Source organism: Harpia harpyja, chromosome Z (assembly GCF_026419915.1).
Source record: "Harpia harpyja isolate bHarHar1 chromosome Z, bHarHar1 primary haplotype, whole genome shotgun sequence".
NCBI classification, from domain to species: Eukaryota; Metazoa; Chordata; class Aves; order Accipitriformes; family Accipitridae; genus Harpia; species Harpia harpyja.
The window spans coordinates 17,527,055-17,549,253 of NC_068969.1; the positions used below are offsets into that span (position 1 = coordinate 17,527,055).

At 41.5% G+C, this 22,199-nt stretch overlaps 1 protein-coding gene across 28 annotated transcripts in view; it reads right to left on the reverse strand.

Annotated features, from left to right (window-relative positions):
- Positions 1-22,199, reverse strand: part of MAGI1 (membrane associated guanylate kinase, WW and PDZ domain containing 1) — a 357,507-nt gene that overhangs the window by 153,615 nt on the left and 181,693 nt on the right. For all 28 annotated transcript variants that reach the window (XM_052775998.1, XM_052776003.1, XM_052775992.1 and 25 more), the window contains exon 2: positions 21,884-22,000. In XM_052775998.1, the coding sequence (XP_052631958.1) occupies positions 21,884-22,000 (117 nt within the window). The remainder of the gene's footprint in view (positions 1-21,883; positions 22,001-22,199) is intronic.

Here is a 22,199-nt window from a genome sequence, read left to right on the forward strand (position 1 = left end):
TTACCACTGGCCATGCAACAGCATCAAGAGTGCCCCAAGTACTCAAGCAGAGTATGAGCTTTTAAAAAGCAAAAGTTTAAGATTTTAAACTAACACATTTCATTTTGCATTTGCTCAGGGCAAGGAGTGCATACACAGCACTCAGCTGATGAGCAGAAGCTCATTAAGCCATGCCAGCTCAAGCAACTATGCTGTGCAAAGTTACCCTTATTTTATGCCACCATTTTAGTAAACTCATTCTGTATCAGAAGTGTTGTTGCTATTGTTTGGAACAGCAGAGAAGTCAGAAGAGCGAATTTGTTAAGCTCTATGAATATGGAGAGAAATTGAGTAAATTTGGTACACCGGTAAAAGGAGAAAAGGGATCAGAACAGTTACCATAAAACCTCATTATGAAAGCACCCATGAGAGCCATCGGTTTGCACTATTACTATATAAAGACTTTTTGTTATAATGCGGATATCTGAAATAGTGCTTAGTGCAGTGGGACATGCTTTAACTTCACAAAGAATGTTACAACAGGCAACTATTTAATAAGGCTGCTAGAGGATCAGGTCAGCAGGTAATTCACCAGGAGTAAGCCACTTTTAAATATTTTACTAAAAGAACACACTGAGATAATAACATCTCATTTACTAGCTTGCCCTTCAAGATGATAGAACCCTAGTATCTCCTTTACAGTGAAGCAGACCTTTTACTACAGAAAGGTCCTTCAGTTTAAAGATCTACCCATGGTGACAGTGTGCCATTTTGCAGCTAGACATGCAAAGAGTTCTACGTATAAAAGCAACATTTGGGCTGCATTAAAATCTCCCCTTGCTTAAAAATTTGAGCTTTATGTGTGTCAGATGCAGCCAGCAGCAACACCTGAAAAGCCTGTTTCACACACTCCGTTACAAGCTTCTGCTTTCAGTGACTCCCATTTCAGAGTTTCCCAAACTTTAAACACTGTGGACGAAATCTCCCATAGTTGTTCTCTGCCCCTCCTTAACAGCTTGGTCTCGTTTTTGGGAGGAAGGTAGGATTTTGAAATTTAGGGGTGTTCCTTTGCTCCTCTCTACCTTTTTAAAAAGCCTACAACATTACACAGAAAAAACTTGCCTGCTAAAATACAGTCTCCCAAAATTAAGTACTTCTGAGCTACCAAGGCCGCAGTCCAGGTTGCTTGAATAGGTTTTGTTTCTCTTTGTGCATGCAGATATTTCTCAAGATTTGTTCCATTCTGATGTTGGACATTATTATTTCACAGATAAAACTCATTTCTCACTTTAATTAGTGTGCAGCAGAGAATAACAAATGACGTAGAGGGTTACCAAAAGGAGAAAGAAAGTTTGAGCAAGAGGACAGCTCTTACGTTACGTGTCTATTTGACAAGGCTTGCCCAGATAATGACAGAATATAACATGTAAAATGGTCAAATTATGGCAGCCTCAATCCTGAGATATCCTAACCTTGGAACCCCAAATTCTCCTCAGACCCATGTCTATTCAGCTCTTACCAAGAGCTAGTCTGAGCTAGGGAAATGCCTCATAGATGGTGCCCAAGAAGGAATGCCCCAAAATACGAGCCTACCAATACAAGACTGAATTTTCCAAAAAGACTTCTGTTGGTATGATGAGCTCGCTAATGAAGTTAATGCTAACTCTTTCACTTCCTCTTATATAATTTGGAAATTCAAGTCAATCATGCTTAGCTTGTTTGTGTTTCCTAGGACTCTCCTGAATCCAACAATATACTTTTAATCGTGTCACGGTACATTCCTTCATTTTAGTTAGGCTGGTGAAGCTCCACAGGCTGGTTTCTCCTCCATCTCTTTTACAGGGATCCTATTTACCCCAAACACTGAAGCAGAAACTCAGCAATGCTATGTACTGAACGGACACCTTCATCTGCAGAGAAGAAACGGGTTTTGATTCACCATGCGATGAACTCGCTGATACTGTAGCACAGTGCAGTTCAAAATCAGACTGCACTGTCTTGGAGAAGCACAAGGAAGATGAATAGAGGTCACTAATATTTAGTCACCAAGACCTTTATAAAAGTCAGAATACTTAGACTGCAGTGACCCAAAAAGGCCACTGAACTAATAAAACAATAGAATACATGAAATATGAGAAAAAGGAGAAATGGAAAAAAAAATTGAAAAGGATCCATCCAATCAAACGATGACTAAAGGAGCTGATAAGAGGAATTAAATGCTCTGTGTTGTACCCTAATAACCCAAAGAAAATCTGAAACTTCAAATAATGAGAACAGCAGTGCTCAACCTTCATGTCCCCCAAATCACATACAACTAAAGACGAGTTCTCTCTAATGAGTAAGCAGCTGCTTAACAGAGTGATGATAAAACTAGCTCAAGTACTCAAATTCCAGCCTCGCTGTGGCTTTCTAAACCCTTTCCAGTTTCCCAGTAGTTTGGCTCTGTGAGAATACTTTCTAGGGCATTCATCTCCTTCACAGAAACATCATCTCATCAGCAGGTAATGTGCAACATCCTTGCTGGCAGTCCCAGGAGCGAAGGAAAGGATTTAATGAGCACAGACTCTGAATCACTTCCTGATTAGGACTCAAAATGAGTTGACTTCATCTTCACCAGAAAAAAAAAAAAAAAAAAAAATTAAAGTCTTTGTGTGGAAAAGGCAAATGACAGTTTTAGCTCATGCATCTGAATGTGGTAAACCCTTGATTTCCCTTAAGACTTTAGGATGACAGGTTATCACATGTTAAAATATTGCCTTGTCAACACCAGGACACTAGTACTTGCCAGCTAAACTACATTCAAAACACACCTTTAACCAGCCATTGCTGTAGCACTGTGCAAGTAGCTTGCACTGCTATAGCCCATTCCCAGCCTCTGCTAAAGAAAAGTACTTGGGTTCCTTAGACAGCCCAAGCCTCAGGGGATGTCTCAAGCCTCAGGCTCTTTTTGTGGTCCATGTAAGAAAGAGAGGAAAAGGAGACTTTTTTCTTCCCAGCTACTTCCCCACCTTTATCAAGGGCTTGCATTCTGGTGCTGAATTGTTAGTGCACCATCAAAGAAATGACACACTATTAATCACCACCGCAGTGCTGACAAAGCATGCATTTCCAATAGCACCTTCTACATGACTATTATTCAGCTGCTCCCCATTTGTTTAAATTAATGTAAAAAAATCAACACCAGAGTGTTCCCAATGCTAGCAACAAACCTAAGGCTTCTGGTAAAGCCTGTATCCAGCAAAGGTGCAAACAGGGGAAAAGAGAGGAGCAATTTTACTTTTTTCTCAGTATATCATGATTTCAATAACAGCACTCTTTCAGAGTTTTTAGGGTTTTGTGTGCCTGATTCTCATCTTATCTTCAAATACATTAAAAGGCAGTGTTGTACCCTAATGAAAACAAAACACACACACAAAAAACCCCCAACCCAAACAAATTAAAATTTCCAGTCTACAATGGATCAAGAGCTTCCTCAGGCAAATGAAGGAGGTGGTAACACTGCTGATTCCAGGTGGGACACTACCTCTGTTTGGGCAGGGAAAGTAACAAGCTACTTTTCAATATAGTAAGTGATATCCACAGCCATATTCCAATTGCTGACAGGACTACATTATTCATCTAGCAGGTTTTTTCCTATTTCAGTATGAAATTTTTCAGAAAATATATAACAAAGTCATTCGGGCACACCTCACTTAGGGCTGACTTTACACGATTTTGTTGGGAATTTTGCCTCATTGGCCTCAAACTGCTGGGTCAACTATTTTTCTTCTTGGATTTCATTTTCTTAATGAACCCTTTGAAAGCCTATTTAAAAGAAAAAAAAAACATTCAATCCCTTCCAAGGAAAGATGTGGGTGTTTATGACATTTTACATCAACTAAATATTATGCAATTTTTAAGAAAAAGTTTTACTTAAGTTACCATAGACTCTCCAGTTCATGGCATTTTGATGTCAGCAGCTAAATGCAAGTGTGAGCATTTATATTACACGCACATGCCAAATATATACATCGGATGCAACCACGTCAATACAGGGCATATTGATATTAACGTCTTTTATGCGAGTATGCTAATCTTACTATAAGGAGATACAATGTTTCTCCCATGGGTGATGTCAGTGGGGGTGGGCGGCATCAACCCAAGGTTAAACTATCGCGCTTCCTTACATAAGCTTTTCTACTAAATCTGAAACATGGTCAAGTCATAATTTTGAGGCGATACTAACTGTCCCCAAAGGAAAAGTTTTTTCCGCTAGAAAGGGACAGATTTTTCCAAAGCACATCTCCCACAGGTAGGTCCAGCTTTAAAAAAATCACTGTTCCTCCCTGCATTTCACTGTGCAAGGAAAAACTAGGAAAATCCAATAACTTTATTTTAGGGGAACAATATTAACTATAGCCATAACTATCAGCTTCATCTCTAATTAATGAGAAGTTGTGATAGAAGTTCTGTCAAATCTATATGAATTCGGAAACTTGCTTTAAATGTGACTTTTCTTCCAGATTTGTCTACAGCTGAGATTCCTGAAGACATCCTGCACAGAGTCAGAGCCAGTGCATGCCTTCGGATAGAGCACAACAGATCAAGAATATGTTTCCTACTTCTACAGGTTTTGTTTTTCAAGTAGAAGAAACACAACTCTCATACTTAAGGAGAAGAAAAAGGAAGAGTAGGACATTTGATCTGTTATCTTCTAGTAGTTTGCTGGAATTCAACTGTATATCATCAAGGGGATGGGGGAAAGAATCTTACTCATGTATGCAGAACAGCAACAACAGCTCAGGATTAGCCGCGAACAGAAAGACCATATAGGATTAACACAGTGAACCAGTCATCATGCTTACCAGAATATTCAAGAGCAAAATATTCAGAGGATTTCAGGACAGGATTTAGCAGAATTTGACTGAAAATAGCACCACATTTTGAATAAGCTTTATTGAATACCACAGCACCAGACCAAAATGACTTAATGTGCATTAATTTCAGAAGCATTTCTTCCATAACCATTTAAAGACTCGGCGCACCGGAAAGGATGGAAAGCTGTCAGAAAGGCATCTATACACAAGCTTCAAAGTGCAGGCAAGAGCCTTACCTGCAGCATATAAACTTTTCAATGACTGAAACGCAGGGTAAGTATTATTACTGTCAGATACAGAGTCAAGAACCCAGCACCATTTAATCAGCTTCTGCTGCTGAATTAATGGCTTTCGTTGCTGCTTTTTTCTTTCTGCAACACTTTGACTGCTATGACAGCCTTACTTGTGCTAGGGGTTGTCAATAACGACAAAAGGGATACTCTAAGCCTCAAATTGCAGGTTGGATTACCTGCATTGGAAGAGTGTATAAAAAAGAAAGAAATTCAACTGGAAAAGACTTATTACTGTTATTGCAAAACCTGGCTCTGCAACACTTTAACAGCAAGAAGCTGAAGTGCTCTTGGAGCAGCTGCTGGTGCTCTTTCTCGCCAGCTCTGTAGCAGTTTCCCAGAAGGAAGTGAAGCATCATTCTTGGATCTACATGGATCCATCATTGCTTCCATCTGACAGGAGCTAGCAGTAGGCAATGACGAGTGGAAACAAGCTGGCAAGGGAGAAAACACTCCCTGCTCTTCTGCACCACTGAGCGAATCCTTGCTCTCTCCAGAGCAAAGTTACTCCTCGATATAATTTCCCACGTTGCAGGAGGAACCACACATCAACAAGCAACAGGTTCACAATCTGGCCCTTTACTGAGCCAGACCCTCTAACAGAAAAGCCATTCGTAGCAGACCATAGCCTCCTGGGACCGAGCTACACTTCGCATTTTGCCCATTTTTCCTTGTGCACTGCAGGGTAGAAAATAAGCATAATTAACAACATAAAGCTCAAGCTGCTGAACCTGGTAGTTCATCTTAAAGACAAGCTCCATACATTTATGCAACGTGTGTTAGAAGACACCTTATTAATCGTCTGGGCAAGCACTGCTTTAAATTTGGATCCTTTTTGGCTACTAAAACCAGCCACTACCCTTGTAAACCATTCCCATTTACATGCACACAGACTGATCCAAATAGATAGAGCGCAAAAAGGACAGTAAATAGATAGCAACTGATAACACTGTTGATGTTAGATGATACTGTAACCTAATCCAGCACACACTCGGCACCAGTGGCTGGAAAGCGCTCTACAAGTGCTACTGGCATCCCCAAATAGTCACTCTCCTAGCTGGCCATTCAGTAATTGCCTTTATTAATCTGTGGTCTTGGCCAGCCTTTGAATAGGCACACAAGCTTGTCCATATTACAGACTCTTGGTTTATTTTTCTAAACTCTTGTTGACAGTTTACACAGCAGTAAATGATCGAAGGTGCACAAGGACTAAATCCTAATTCATGGTCGCCTTGGCCATTCATCCACGGACAAGGGATACACAGAAAGGCAGCTGCAATATGCAAAGCTGCTGCAGCCACTGGCCATGCTTTACCTGTCCTGTGAGCAAATGAAGCCGATCACTCTTCATCACTATCAACACACTGATATGTAAAAATAAATAAATAAAATAATACAAGCCTTGCCTGCAAATTCCTCTGAAACTCCTGGGAAAAAACCAGAAACCCTCCCCAGTGTAACAGTGGGCACAGATCACCGGCTAAGTTAGCTCTAAAGGCAAATATTCCATTTTCACTGAGAGATGCAGTGTGCTATAATACGAATAAGGAACAAAGACCCCTTTCATTCTGCTGACAAATACAGTATAGCATGTCACAAATCACAGGGAGAGCAGACAACACAACGGCAGCAATTAAATGGGTGTCTTTTTATTAAGACATACATATAATAGTGACAGACTATGTACACTACCCGCCCCCCCAGCCTTCAAGAATGACACTGGCTAACACGACTGTTAAGTATTTAAGGATGTTACTTCTGTTACACAGAAAACTATCTTAAGGAGGGGTATAACCAGCTAGTGCAGCAGGATACGTGCAAATGCAGAAATAGATATTTTCTTTGGTTTTATACATGTTGTACTCCCTGTTTATTGCAATTCACACACAGCTTCTGCAACTCATTCACAACTGATGTATTTCTGGAGAAGCTGAAAAAAAATAAGCCCCTTTTAACTCTCTGACTGCTGAATTTCAACTGGGACACCATCTCTGCCTCTTCCCTCCTTGCCCTCTGCCCTAGTGACCCAGCCTGCTCTTCAGAGATTCACTTCCCAGCCCTCACACCTGCTTAGTTTAGGGGATGTTTTGCAGAAAAAAAGGACCCTCCTGGCCCTGTTCTGCCTTTAAGATGTGGCCAACCTCTCTGAGGCTGCCCCCGCATTGCTTGCCAGAGCCGGCACAGGGGAGCGCTGCCCAGCTCAGCTCACAGCGGCCAGCACCTCGCCCCACGCTGTAACCCCAGGAGCAGAAACAGGCGTTGATTCTCGCTTTACTTTCGGCATGCGCGGCCGTCCGGGGAGCAGCTACATTTCTACCCCAGATGAGCGCATCCATCCTTCTCGAGGTCTCCTTCCTGCCCCCTCCTCGGCTGAGCCTCGGGAGAACAATGCGGGGACAGACATTTAGCAACACCTGCTGTATCGCATTAATATGCACAGGGATGTATTGATGGTTTTTCCCATCCGACACTAAGACTGCATTGTTTGGGGTGATCCATCAGTGGATCGCTTCCCCCCCCCCCCAACGCCGGCCCCACAAGCCCCCTTCTGACATGTCCCCTTGTCTCCCAGCCCGGGCTGACGACCACGTTTTGGAATGCACTTCATTAAATCGGAGCTGCCCCATTCCAACCTGCAATGCGGAGGCAGTACAAAGCAAGCGCCACGCTTCCTCCCGCATTTCTTTCAAAAGCCCCATTGTTCGGCAGGCATCTGGTCCTGATCTCAGCCTATTCGTGCCCATTGACCCCGCTTTTCGCAGCACACCCGCTCGCCAACGGGCCTCACGTAAAGCCTGCTTGATGAATTAAAAAGCAGCACTAGCCATCTGTCCTCCCAGGCTGGGCTAAGGCTGTACAGCTCCGCTCCGCAGCTCTCTTCCCAACCCCACAGCCTCCCGTTCTAACCCGCTCTCGCCTTACACACGCAACCTGCAGCTGAGGAACCACTGGGTTCGCTCAGCAAACACAGACCTAGCTTATCACATTTGCTGCTTTTCGTTTCTTACGTTACCATCTACGAAAGGAAAAAAAAAAAGGAGAATACAACAGAACATTCTCACTTGCCTGAGTCCTTCGAAATTCAAGCACAAATACAAGATTAATCCTTCCTTTGTGAGGTCTTGTCTTTAAGTCGTGGTATGTAATGATCCTCAGCACTGCAGCAGAGGGGAATAAAAAATGCAGGGATCATAAGCAGGGGGAGGACAGGGCTTACTTACATCAGGGTTTCTGCCACATGACAATAGGTTTGAGAGGGAAGAATAAGCTGGCAGCAGCAGCTGACAGTGCAAAAGGGAGAATGCAGAAGCCTGCCTTTTATATTATTGGTGACATTTCTAACACATGACAACAATTTCCATCTGTATTTAAGCTGGGAGTGTGAGGAAAAGAGCATTACATCACGACTCCTCTATTCCTAGGGGCTGTGGAATATGTAGGCCAGAGGGATTAAAAAGCACCTGTGTATGCTGGAGATGTGAAATAGCACGAGGCAGATCCCCCCCCCCAACCCTTCTTTCGCCCTCACCTTTTAATTTCTCTATCACCTTCACTGAGCTGGTGTTTGAGAATATGCCCAGGGAAGAGCAAAATGGTATTGTCCTAGTTTGCAAGGCACGAGAATGGGGGAACTATGCGAATATGTATTTCTAGCTCTGTCTTTCTCCGTGTAGGAGACACAGCACTCATTTTTGCAAGCAATCAGACAGAATACAGAGCATTTTTCTGTTTTCCGCTGTGCTTCTCCCAAGGGCTTCGAGTTTGTCTTAAAGTACCAACTTTCATCTTCCTTTTAAATCTGCAGGGAATTTCAGTGACAGTAGCAATGATTTTATGGGGTTTTTTTTCTTTCTTTTACAGCCAGCACATGCCTGTATCTTTTTAAAAGTAAACATCAAAAACAGGGGCCAAAGATATTTTGGAACAAGCACTTGACTGCTTCAGAGCCAGCAGGTGTCCGTCTTGGCCGCTTTCCACATATCTCACAGGACAGGATTGCTTAGATGCAGTACTGAAATCCCAGGGGACTCCAGTCTCACAAGGAAACCTGCTCCCCACAGCTCAACGGCTGCTTCACCAGGGCTTGCGGGGCTCCACCGAGGCAGGCAGGGATGTTCAGATCCCCAGGACCTCATGGGAGGTGCTGCTGGGGTGGGCACAGGGTGCTGTGGGTCCCCCCGGTCATAGTCCCACGGACCAGGGCTCAGGCACGGTGGGGACAGCACCCGCCACTGCTGCTCCACCAAGCAGACGTTTTGAAGCACACCAGCTAACAGCCATCGCTTGCAAAGCAGCTCGGTACAGGTGTGGAGGCTGGCGACAGCTCGCAAGTTTACACCACATGTGCGCGAGGGCCAGGCAACGTAAGGAAAAAACATCATCTCTATTCCACTACCAACCCCAACGGCGCAAATAGAGCAGCTGCTCTTGCTGAAGTATCCGATCCCCAAAAGTGTTGGAACTGGGTAGGGACAAAACACCACCGAGAGATAGCAAGCTTTATATTACCTTTATAAAAGAAATGGCCACACACAAACAAGAGAATGACCTGATTACAAATATATAAAACAGTCTTAATTTTATAGGACAAATATTTTCATGAAAAGACCATCTGGCCCAAGGTGCTGGCCCATTATATGTCTCTTGTTTAAAAAGAAAAGATAAAAATTCTAGGTTGTTTTGGGGATATGTGTCTGGTCAGCTCACAGTCCCTGTAGGAAGTCCCAAGCCTCTGATAATGATGGGTTTAGAGTACTGGGTACAGTAAATTTGAAGACTGCAACATGAAAATAAATAACTTTCAGTTCCTTGCCCCTCCTCTTCATGTCCACAAAATAAAAAAATCTGCACAAGCCACAGTGAAAACTCTCTCACCAGATGATACTTCAATGAGGCAGCACCTAAACGGGACATTCCAGAGAAAAGCCTCTTTATTAAAAATAAGAAATGAAGCATTTTACTTTCAATTTATTCAGAGATGCAGCTCCCCAATCGTTTATGAAAACTCCTTCATAAGATGGGGTGGGGGGAACAATGAAATTACTTATTTTTAATCTGGGGTTTAAAGGCTTTTTCTCGTTCCAAAAAAAAAGTCCCACACACAAAGAAAGAAATTCAATGCAAACCTCTGTTTCTGTATCATGAAAGCCCCTTCGAGCACCAGAGTAATCAATTTCTCAGAGCTTGTGTGGTCTACAGCAAAAGCCAAAGAAGGTATTTAAGTTTATACAGCCTTCCTTCAGCATTTTGATGACTTGCTTTTGAAATACGACATTGTTTAAATCTCAGATCATTTTTACAGTTAGTTATGTCTTAAGAAAATGGTTGCTGTCAGTAGAAAAAATAGAAACAAAGGAGAATAAATGAAATTCAACCTGGTTTTGAGCTGTTTGCCCATTCTAAAATCAGAGTAATTCAAACTTGCACCATGAAAACGGTTAAAATCGTAATTACAGCTCCCTTCATTATATTATACCAAGTCTTATTTTAGCACCAAACGCTTTGGCTCATACTAACAAAGAAAAAGTATTAAATAAGAGTGGTGCTCTGATGCCGAGCATCACCAGATAAGCATCCACACAAATTTACAGGAACAGTAAAGCAAATACTTTGTCAGATGTGGGAGAACTCTCTACCTTTTCTTGACCAGAAAGTCAAAGGCAAACCATAAATCACTTCAGGATGGGGAAAGGAGTCCTTGTCCTTACGGTAACCCCAACTTCCCACCATGACAGAAGACTGTCTTGAGACAAGATTTTACAGCTGGGATTTAACTCACAGGGTGGAAGAAGTGTGAGGTAGAGCACTCTTGTAGGTAGGAACAAACTTCTCCAACAGGCTTCTCAATCTTTCATCAGTACATTTTGGATCCAATTCACTTACCATGTGGGAACAGCAAATGGGGAACAAACTGTGAATTCAAATAACTGTAAACTCAGCAAGATGTGGAAATAAAACACAGATGGTGCACTTCAGATTAAGGGTCAGCGTTTCAGCGTCGCTTTCCACTTTTACGTTCTGATAGGTGATGTATAACAACCACCTCCTCCTCGAGACAGCGCTCTAATTAAACCATGAGTCACTTAGGAAAACAAGGATGCAAGTGATACCTCCACGGAAGCCTTCCTGCCAGTCAAGAGGAGCTAAGGTTACTTTGTTAAGCTGTGGCTCATGGTTTGGCTGCTTGAGGATTAACGTTTGGGAGTGGAAGTTGTCTCTGCTGGACAGACACAGATGAAAAGAGTTTCTTCAGCTTTTCCAGCTCCCAGGTATGCTGCCGCAGGGCTGCTCTGCCTGGCAGGGCTGTGCCCAGCACCCATCACAGCCGCTGCCACAGCACCCGCTTGGTCCCCTCTTCACATCCTACATCTCCAGCAAGGTTTTGCAGAGGCTGCCCTGATACCTGTTTGCAAAAGCCAAGAACACAACCACTGCTACTAGCGTCACCCTGTACCAACCCTTATAAAGGGGCCAGTACTAAAACACCTCTGGAGATCTGCATCATGCTTGCCTGAACATTGGGTTCATTCTATTCTCTAAAACCAATTTTGCCCTAAATCTCAGGAATGGAATTTAGGATGACTTTATTCTTGCTGTGAAGTGTTAATTGCATGCCCAGGGCCCTCTAGGAAAGGGGCTGCTTGTAAGCACAAGTTCAAAGAAAAAATAAAGGTGTAAGTACAGATTAGATGACAGAAGAACTATAAATCTATAGGAGCTTGAAATGCCAGATAGAGAGGAGCAGGAGTGATTGTAAGGTGACTATTAGCTTCAAAATATGCCGGAGGTTGTTTATCAGATCAGAGTTAATGAGGGAGAAATCTAATAGTACTATAATATTAAATTTACCATTTTAATGGTATCATCAATGTTCTATAATGTGGGCAATTTACAGAATGCCTGTCAATGTGATTCTCCAGTGTGGTTAGTTACACAGGAGCAGCACTATCGCATCTCATCAGCTGTTCCCTTCTAGAAAACACCGGGTGTTTTGCAGAGGATTGCAGACAGCTAAGTGAGAGAGCAAACTATATATTTAAAATTACAGGAATGCAAAAACAGGAAAGATCTTTATGAGCATTATGGGATGTTTACATTCCTGAAAGAACTGGGTCCAGCTCTGCCCCACTGGTTGAGTCCAGCCTTCCTACTTCTGCACTGCCACTTAGTGTCCTGCTGGGTTTTCCTCAACTCTCTTGCACATTGTGCTGGTTTTGGCTGGGATAGAGTTAACTTTCTTCATAGCAGCTAGTTTTTGGGGCTCTGTTTTGGATTTGTGCTGGAAACAGTGTTGATAATTCAGAGATGTTTCAGTTACCTGCTGAGCAGTGCTTACCCAGAGCCAAGGCCTTTTCTGCTTCTCACCCCACCCCACCAGCGAGCAGGTGACGGGGGGGGGGGGGGGGGGGGGGGGGCACAAGAAGTTGGGAGGGGACACAGCCAAGACAGCTGACCCCAACCGACCCAAGGGATATTCCAGACCATATGGCGTCATGCTCAGCATGTAAAGCTGGGGGAAGAAGGAGGAAGGGGGGGGACACTGGGAGCGATAGCGTTTGTCTTCCCAAGTCACCGTTATGCGTGATGAAGCCCTGCTTTCCTGGAGATGGCTGAACACCTGCCTGCCCATGGAAAGCAGTGAATGAATTCCTTGTTTTGCTTTGCTTGTGTGTGTGTGTGTCTTTTGCTTTTCCTATTAAACTGTCTTTATCTCAACCCACAAATTGTACTTTTTCCCCCCCGATTCTCTCCCCCATCCCAGCAGGGGCAGAGCGCGCAAGTGGCCGTGTGGTGCTTAGCTGCCAGCTGGGGTTAAACCATGACACGTCTTACAAAACTTGCTGCTCTTCCCAAAACCTTACATACCTGGATTTAGGAGAGCTGAAAATAATCTCACTATTCAAATACATTTTCAGCTCTCATGTATTAGCCCCCTCTGAACAAAAAAAAGAAACCACCAAAACCCCCACACCCTAGAAAAACACGAACAAAGATGGTAGTAAGGGCTCAGAAACTAACAGGAAATAAAAAGAGTCAAAATATCCAGTTTCAAGTTTTTTATTACTAATTCAAGACCTGTGAACAGTAGGAGATGGTAATGCTGCGTTTATAAATATCCATCTCCTCACGTATTCAAGGAAGAGCTTGCTAAAAGTAGCAGCTTCTTAATTTGGAGTTCCTCCTTCCCCTGTCACCTGCCCTAGTCCCTCAGTTCTGAGGTTCTCCAGTTCAAATCCCTAATACAGCAAAGATTACCTGCACATTTTTAGCATATGACAATTTCCCATTAAGTAGCTTGAAATTTGGTAGAAAAAATTCCATACTGTAGTGGCAGTATTTGAGTTGCCATAATGGTCTGAGGTAAAATGAAGTATTATCAATTTATCTAATAAGGGATACTGCTTCTTCCTACAGACCTCCTTTTACCAACATCAACATTTGTTTACTGTTTTTTCACCTGGTAAATGAAGTATTAAACCTGAAGTTTAAAGAAAAAGCGCAGGTAGTGAATGAATGATGAAGTAGGAAATATAATTCAATAGCAGATGATGCTTCCAAGGGTCTTTGATGTTTTTCTCCATCTTCAGCTCCAAAAAGACCGTGCAAGTAGAACTGTTAGATCACTACCCACCTGATTACTCCGTGGTACACGTCTCATTTTGAAGATACATTAGCCTTTCAAAGAGCCATTTATTAAACATTTCCATTTAAATAATAATTTTCACAATCCTCAGTGAAACAGATGTATTCTCTCTTAAATCAGTAATTAAGAGCAGCCTGGGACATTACGAAGCCCTTAAAAGGAATTCAGGGAACTAGTGTCCCCCTTAAACAAATCTGTTCTGGCAATGACCCAGGAATCTTGACTTCATAACTCAAAGCTCTAATTATTCAAGAGGACATTATAAAAAAAAGGATACATCTAGACTGTTATGACTAATAGGAAAGATTTATTTCTCCTTCAATAGGGGCAGAACTAGAAATATTTGTTTTATTTGTTCTACTTTCTTATTCACTGGGGGTGGGGGGGAAGGAAATCAATGAAGATTAATTTATAGAGTTATTCCTAGTAAAGGTACTGGATATGACTCTCCCCAAAGAAAACCAGCTAGCAGAATCTAAACAGCTTTATAAATGATTACACGGCTAATCGCCTCTCTGCTGAAATAAAGAGAGAAAGGATTTAGAGGACAAATACAGCACGCTTTACGTGAAGAAGCATGGTAATGTTAAAAAAAGGGTAATTGTTTGAAGATGAAATGTAGCAAGTCTGCATCCCCATCAAACCATCAGGACCTTGCATCTGCCATTGCCCTCCTGGGCTCAGAGACTGAGTAACAATATATGTGACTGAGAATCACGCAGGCGTTTCCTCCTCTGCAATGCCATTGGTTTTGCCCACACTACATTGCAGGTACCACACTGGACCAGAATAATATCATATAAACAGGATTTTCAGATGTCCTCTTTTCAGTACTGACATCTTTGATGAAGGAAGCACAGGATTTCTGTAACTGTGAAACCACTATGCAAATCAACACATCGAAGCACAAACACACTTACACAGAGCAATGGGTGCTTTCTAGAGGGAGTTAATTATGGAATACCAAATGTGAATCCCAAATGTAAATGTGAGTTGAAGAACAGGTTAAAGAACAGCTATACGTTTAGTTTTTCCTCATTCTAAACTGTTCCTTTTGCCTGGACCACTCATTCTCTTGGCTTGTAGCATAATCAATACACTGTAAACCTTGAACAGATACATGGTGGTAGTTGAAAAGAAATCAAACTGCCTCTATGAAATCAAAAGCTGGGATACTGCAGCCATCACAAAAGATCTAATCAGGACCCTGGGAGATCATATGAAAAACTATGGCAGGACAGAGCTGGTTTTGAAGTAAGTAATGTGGGCTATTTAATCTCCAACCCTTCAACCTCCAAACAGCAGTACCTGCTCTCAGCTCTGATTTACCCTCTGCTTTCCCAGAGACTCACAACCTTAGAAACCTTTATGTTTTAAAACGTATGCACAGACATTGTTTGCACTACCTAAATACCCACTCGCAGATGCTTTGCCATAGTACAAAGCAACCGCAATGAAAAAACGCAAAATTAAGTACACTAGGGTCTAACAAAGAAAACAAAGAAAACTAGCCGTGTAATCTCTTCCCACACTTCTTACCCAAATCTCCTTTGGCAAGTGGCATGGGAGAGCCTATAAGGCTGAGCTCTTCTGCTTTGTACTGTTCTCTGGTGCCTCATGCAATTTCAACTGGGTGTACAGTGAAATACAAAAAAGCTATTCCTCACAAATGGGTAAGCAGATGGAGCAATATTTGCTATCATAAGTGCTTTTATTTCCAAATGTTAAAAAAAAAAAAATATATATATATATACACCAAATAGTTCCACTGGCACAAAATGCACTATTGATCTGAAAGGACAGACCAGATGCAAAAGAAGGTCTGAAGTCTCCTAGATTAAACAGAAATTACTGGCTATAGAAAGGAACTAAACTACAGAAATATTGGCCCTGTTGCTCAAAACAGGGCATTTTTCTCTCTCAAAAGTGAAAACGCATCTGGTTCACTAATATGTGAAATAATTATATCCCTGAAAACTGCAGGGGACTCCACTGCAATTCAGCACTCCCGGTAACACAGCTACAAGGATTTTCTAAATGCACTGGTTACATTCAGGATACAATCCCTGCTGAAAATACAGGAAAAAGTAAATGTGCCTACATTAGCTGGCATGGAAAATATGCCTCATATTCTTCAGAGTTAGATTAGCTCACAAGAAAATGTTCTTGAGAAAAATTATCTTTACATACTGCTGGTACCTGTATGTTGCACCCTAGTGATAACGACACTGTTTTTAAAATATTTAAAACTTTTTCCTAACATAAATCTTGTAAACAATTAATTATTTTTCATGTGTTAAAAAAAGGATCAGCTTGCTGTTCATCACCTTATCAGTGTGGGCCTTCAAATGAATATTTCATGGACACTGCAACTTTTTCTCATTACAAAAGCAGAATTACACCTCTAGGAAGGGAACTGCAACAAAAGGTACTTGGATAATAAATATGGCTGCAGGTCTGGAAAGCTTTTGAGAATTCAAAGAACATTTGTGTACATAAACTGATGATTTATTGCCTGTGAAGAAAAATAATGTACACTGTCAGTGATTATGTTTATCCTTAATAAAAATTAGTAACTAAAAATAACTTCAAAATCGTGACTCAAATATCCCCACATGTAAAAACACACGCATTTGTAACATAAAGGTCTTTCTGCTTCACTTCAACAATTTTTCCCAGTATACTGATACACTGTTATACTCAATATTCTAAAGAAAAGAACCTTCTGTAAGCTGCTTTGCATATCCCTTCTATCAATTCATTTTGAAGTTCAGAAATACTTATGGGGAACCCAGTGCTACAGGACTTTAAAAGCTATCCTGGGAAATCACCTAAGTCTGCATGTTTGACAGCAGGTTCATCACCCCCCAGCCCATTTAGTCTCTCTGGTCCTCCATTCACTGTAAATGGTGGTGGTTACGCACGTAGCAGCTTATCCAACTCCTGGAGCAACTAAACTACCCTTTGGTAGTTCAATTACCTATGAAAACATTTAATGCAAATAGTAAGATTCAATGTGCTCTTCTACATCCACTTACCAAAGTTTGTCCTATAAATACTGTGAAGTTTCCATATTCAATATTATTGGTTTTCTTCAGAAAGAAGACTTTTCCTTTGCACCAGCAGATCACTCGGAATAAAGAAACTTATTCTCAAATTTCCCACTGAAATATGAGAGAGCTCAGGCCAGTCCGGTGCCTGGGTGTCGCTGTCTTTTTCTAAGCCTCCTTACAGATCACTCGACGCTTACTTACACTATTGATTTTTGTCCATTTCTTTCCATTTTGCTCCACGTTCCCTTGTAAGACTAACCACAACAGTTGGAGCTACTGTTCTGTAATTGAAGACAGAGGAACAGATCAAACTCTGGGAAGGTGACAGAACAGACAGCAGAAATGAAAGTGGTAAATCTCTAACATTAAACTCTCCAGCCAATTAATCCCAGGGCATGTACTTGTTTTGGGAAAGTGAATAAACTGTTGAATGATGACGTCCTGAGGTTTTAAAAGCCAATTTTGGGAAGAGGAGGAAGAAAAAAAAATTGCCACAGAGTGTCTAGCCTGACATCTAAGACTTAACTCTAGGCTAGCCATTACATTGCCCCTGTTTCATCTGCCATCAAAAAGACCTTGCATTTTCCAGAGTTTTCCTTCATAAGACTGCAGCCTGGCAAAGAAAGGAATTGCACAGTACCAAAATAAGACAAACGCAGAATATACGTGAATAGGGAAGGGACAACTGATCTGTTATTTCAGTCACGCCTGCACCAGGTACACTGTTTTGGCAAGTAAAGGTGCAGATGCCAGAGCCACCATAGCTGCCTCTGCATGTCACACAGGACTCAAACAAGTGGAGAATCAAGTAAACGTGCTCAAAGGAAAAAAAACCACATGCCGAAATAAGCTTTATGGAAATAACATCATCTCTCTGATTCTTCTCGATACACTGTGAAAAGAAAACTGCTGTCAGGTTTTTGAGAATAAGCAACTAGGACAAATGGCCAGTACTGCTTGTTTATTTTAAACAGATGCCCTCTACCATAATTTCAAAATGAGGAAGAGAATCCTGTCTGTTCAACCTTCCATGAACAGTGGTTTAGACATGTTGCTGCACTGTAATGTAAAAGTTGCTATTGTATGTCTTTCTCAATTAACATTATTGTACAGATATCCCAAGGTAAGGCTACTTGGAAACACCTATTTAATGGATATATTCTTACACGTACTTCCACCTAATCACATTTTCCAGTAAGTAAATCTTCACATACACCAATCCTGTTTAGTGGAGTTCTGGTCCTAAGAAACACTCTGTGAAACCTAATGCCAGGATGTCAACACACTCTACATCACGGACTCTCAGCCTCACCCCAAATCAGACGTAATGCAAGTCACATCAAGTTCTGTTACCACAGGTGGACTCAGACATGCCACAAGGCACCTCAGCAAGATGCCTCACACAGTGGGTAAACCTGCCCTTTTGCTCTTAAGTGTTTAGGCTGGCAAAATTGAGCTGGAATAAGTGAAATCCACACTAGAAATAAGCTGTGGGCAAAGTCTCTGCCTCAGTCAAAGCACTTCTGGTACAGTCATGGCCAATCAGTAATCATGAAATTGTTGCCAATTCAGTGTCTACTCCAAGCTCAATGGAGCCATTAAGTAGCCCACAAATAGAGCATTATTTCTGGTGATCTTCATTAGGCACATCAGAAAACAGGAAAAATGTGGTGCTTCAAAACAAAACGAGGCAAAGGGGATAGCTTGAGACTGGACCAACATCTTGCTAATCTGGATGATGTATTTGAGGCTTTTTTCTAGTTTTGACAGTGGATCGTACATGCTAGGAATGAGAATAGTTATTTATCTGAACGTGTAAGGAGAATAACTTTTGCTCAAGTTTAAGGTGCTGATTTTTCTTAAGCAGAAGACAAAAATACTCTTAAAGTCTCTGACCCAGCATGTGAAGCTAACAGTGAAATGAGAGCATCAGAAAGAAAGTAAAGAAAATTTCAACACACAGTTGGTTCAGCTGAAATAAAAGCTAGTTCAGTGGCTGAACTGCACTAACTCTTTCAAAGATTTGTACATTGCAAATGCATGGCTTCCTTAGCACTTATGCACCATCCAAATGCATAAATAAGGTGTCCTGCCTCTCTTCCTTACCCTGGCTCAGTCCTAGATTAGGATGCTGAAGTTGTAAAAACCAGAGGAGAATGCTTTGGGTCTGTAAATAAACCCGTGGGTTTGGTGTGATAGTAACAGCAGAGCACTCACAACGGCCTGACAGCCAAACTTGGAGGCCACCTGAAAGCTTGTCACAGCTGTTGTTTACTACAGATCTTTGCAGAAAAAGTCAGCTCAATGGGGAGCAGAGAGCCGAGGGTATGAAGACTTGGAGGAAGCGTGCTGGAGGGGCAGAGGGCACTGAGGAGCAGGGGAGAACTTCAGCTTGCAAAAATAACCATGTGGTTCATCTGCTTCTTTCAATAATACTTCACTTTTGTGTCCATTTCAAGGTCTCATTTCTTTATGATAGCTCCCACGTTTAGGGAAGAAGTCCTCCGGTCTCTCAGAAAACCATCTCTGTGTCACCCATTTAGGCAATGCTTATATCCCCTTTGGGAGCTGACATCATCCCACTCCCTTACTCTCGATTGATCACCAGAAAATAAAGCAAATTCTTAACCAACTCTCCTAAAGTAAAAATCTAAATGATGCTTAGTGTGTCATTATCATATGAAATAACGAGGTCAAGTCAAACCTTCCGCATCTTTCCTGCCCTCTGCTTGACCTCTATCTTCTACAAAAGGCTAGAGCCGTGTCTTCACTCAGTTCCCAAGTCAGGCAAGCACGCAACTGTGTGGTAAACAGAAGCCCTCCGGGTTTTCTCACCGCCTGTACCAACCTAGTCAGAGCTAAACCACATGGGATTCTCACTAGAATTTCTGGGGAAGAACTGGTTAACATCGCCTTTCTCCATTTTGCATTTACTAATTATCACTTCATTCAGCCCTTATTTTAGTGCAACAAAAAGCAGCTGTCAGGCCAAGCATGCTCACTCCAAGTGACCTTGTGTTCTTGTTTGTGTTTACCACATAATCAGCAGAGAATTCCATTTTCAAAATACAAGACTTCATAATCCATTAGTACTAGAGATTGGTCCAGGACTCTGGATTTACTGGTCACGTGTACCAAGGAATAAAAATATGAGTGTACAGCTAGATTAATCTCCAGACCTGTAAAGCATCCCAACCAACCGCACATGCAGCAGTCTCATTCAAATTCACATATGAATATTAGCACCATTCTTAAAAGCTACCACTAATACCATCCCCACAGCACATGAAGAAAAAATTAAATGCTACCTACTTTATAACTCAGAAAGTATGGAGACACACAATAACTAACTCCACTTCTCAGATTTTCCATTTGTTTCATAAATGGAACATAAGTACTGATGTTCTTATTAATACATCAACAACCTATATTTCCCCCAGCTATTTCTAAAAGGCAGGAATCACTTTCACTGCTCTTAATTTTAAATTAAAAGTCTTTAGTGAGTCCAAGCAGTTTAGCTCACCATCAAGTTCAATAAATCAGAGAAAAGAATCAATGGAAAGCATTTCAAAATGTAACCTTGGTAACGCACAAAATGCTTCCACAGAACTTACGCTCACTTGCTTTATTTGCTGCTTTAGAAATTGGAATATAACACATAGGCAGAAGGACATTAGCATCACGACACTGCATCTCTCGAGCCTAACGTTGCACGTGCTCTCCTAGAAGGCACTTTTCGCAGTATGCTTTAAAAACCTGCAGACTGGCAAGTTAGATGATTGAAAACTAATCATATTTCACGTTGACAAAATGGAAAATGGAAGTGTTCAATACAAAATAATAATCCATATTTATTCTTTATGTCCGTGCACAGCACTTTAAATGTAATTTCGTCCATGCTTTCCACTGATAAAATGAGAATAAACTCAATGGTGATATACAGCATCTGCCATTTGAAGAATCAACATTTGTCAGCATTACCACACAATTTTAACCGTGGTCCTACACAGTTCTCCTGCATGCAACACTTAGATTGAAAATGGCTATTACGCCACGTACCATTATGTGATATTTATTGGCAAATACCAATTTTTGAATAGCAACTTCATTATTCAATATTTATATAAGTCTACCAGGATAAACAACCTCTGATTTATGTTGAGATAGAAAACTTCAAAATATTTTGCTGCTTATCTCAGTACTCTGTAACTAAGATGTCTACTAGTTCTTATCCCAGCCTGATCCGAAAGGCATACCATTATTCCCACAGCTCATCAAATTTAAGCAGAAAAACCTTTCTTTAGAATAGCCTCTCCTGGCAGCTGGAGAATGCCAAACAGAGGTGCAATGAAGTAGTATCATTCTCCACTCTTCATACATCTTCCCAAAATGCCAAGGACAGTCTCATTTTGAGTAAAGATTCTGATCTTCTAAAGATTACCACCCTCCAAACTTCTCAGTTTTCCTCCTGGTTGTTTTTTTGAGTGAAAGAGAGCATTTCTTTCTCAGCTTCACTAACTCTTGCTGCTTATCTCCTACTTGAATTGAGCATGACCTTGCAACAGTGGCAGTTGCCTGCTACAATGGCACCCAGCCATAAAATGCTGTTCAATTTCACAAGTTAAATAAGCATCAGAAATAAAGTTCTGCTAAGGAAACAAAAATAAAAGCAGGGTTTTTTATTCATAAGTTTCAAACCAGTAAAAGAACATTCACCATAATTATGTTAATGAAGACTATTTCTAAGGCAAGCACTCACTTCACGGCTGGTTTTTCAGGGTTTTTTCCTCCAAAGCAACCTTCACAGGCTTGCATCAAACTATCAACTGTTTCAAAAAGGTAATCAAAAAAGCAGAGTTCAGGGATGAACTGTTCTCCTCTTCATCCCTACCTGAACCCTATCTGCTGCCACACATGGAAGTCTGCCCAAGCTGAAAACTGAGTCTCCCCCAGAGCTGTGCACACCACCACATGAAGGCTGCCCCAAAAAAAAAAAAAAAAAAAAAAAGAAGAAGAAATTCTACTACATGTAATCCACCAGGTCAGTGTTTCATTACTTACAAGGCACAGCATGGCGATAAAGGTTATCTCTAATGGTCTGCTGCAGATCGTGATCCGGTGATCCTTTCTGAAACCTCTGGTTGAGATAATGCCTCAGGTCTTTGTTCAGTCTGCTTCCTGCAAAGAAAAAACAGCCATTTATTTATTTCTAAATGCACACAATTAACATTTCCAATTCAGGCAAATGTTAGACTTCTATTCAGAGTCCCCTAAATTATGGCATGCTGACTTTACGAGCAGAGGCTCATCTTCCTCTACAAATGGCTAATTACCAAAAATAACTCGCTGTAAACAAGAGGTCTCTCTTGTCTCATAA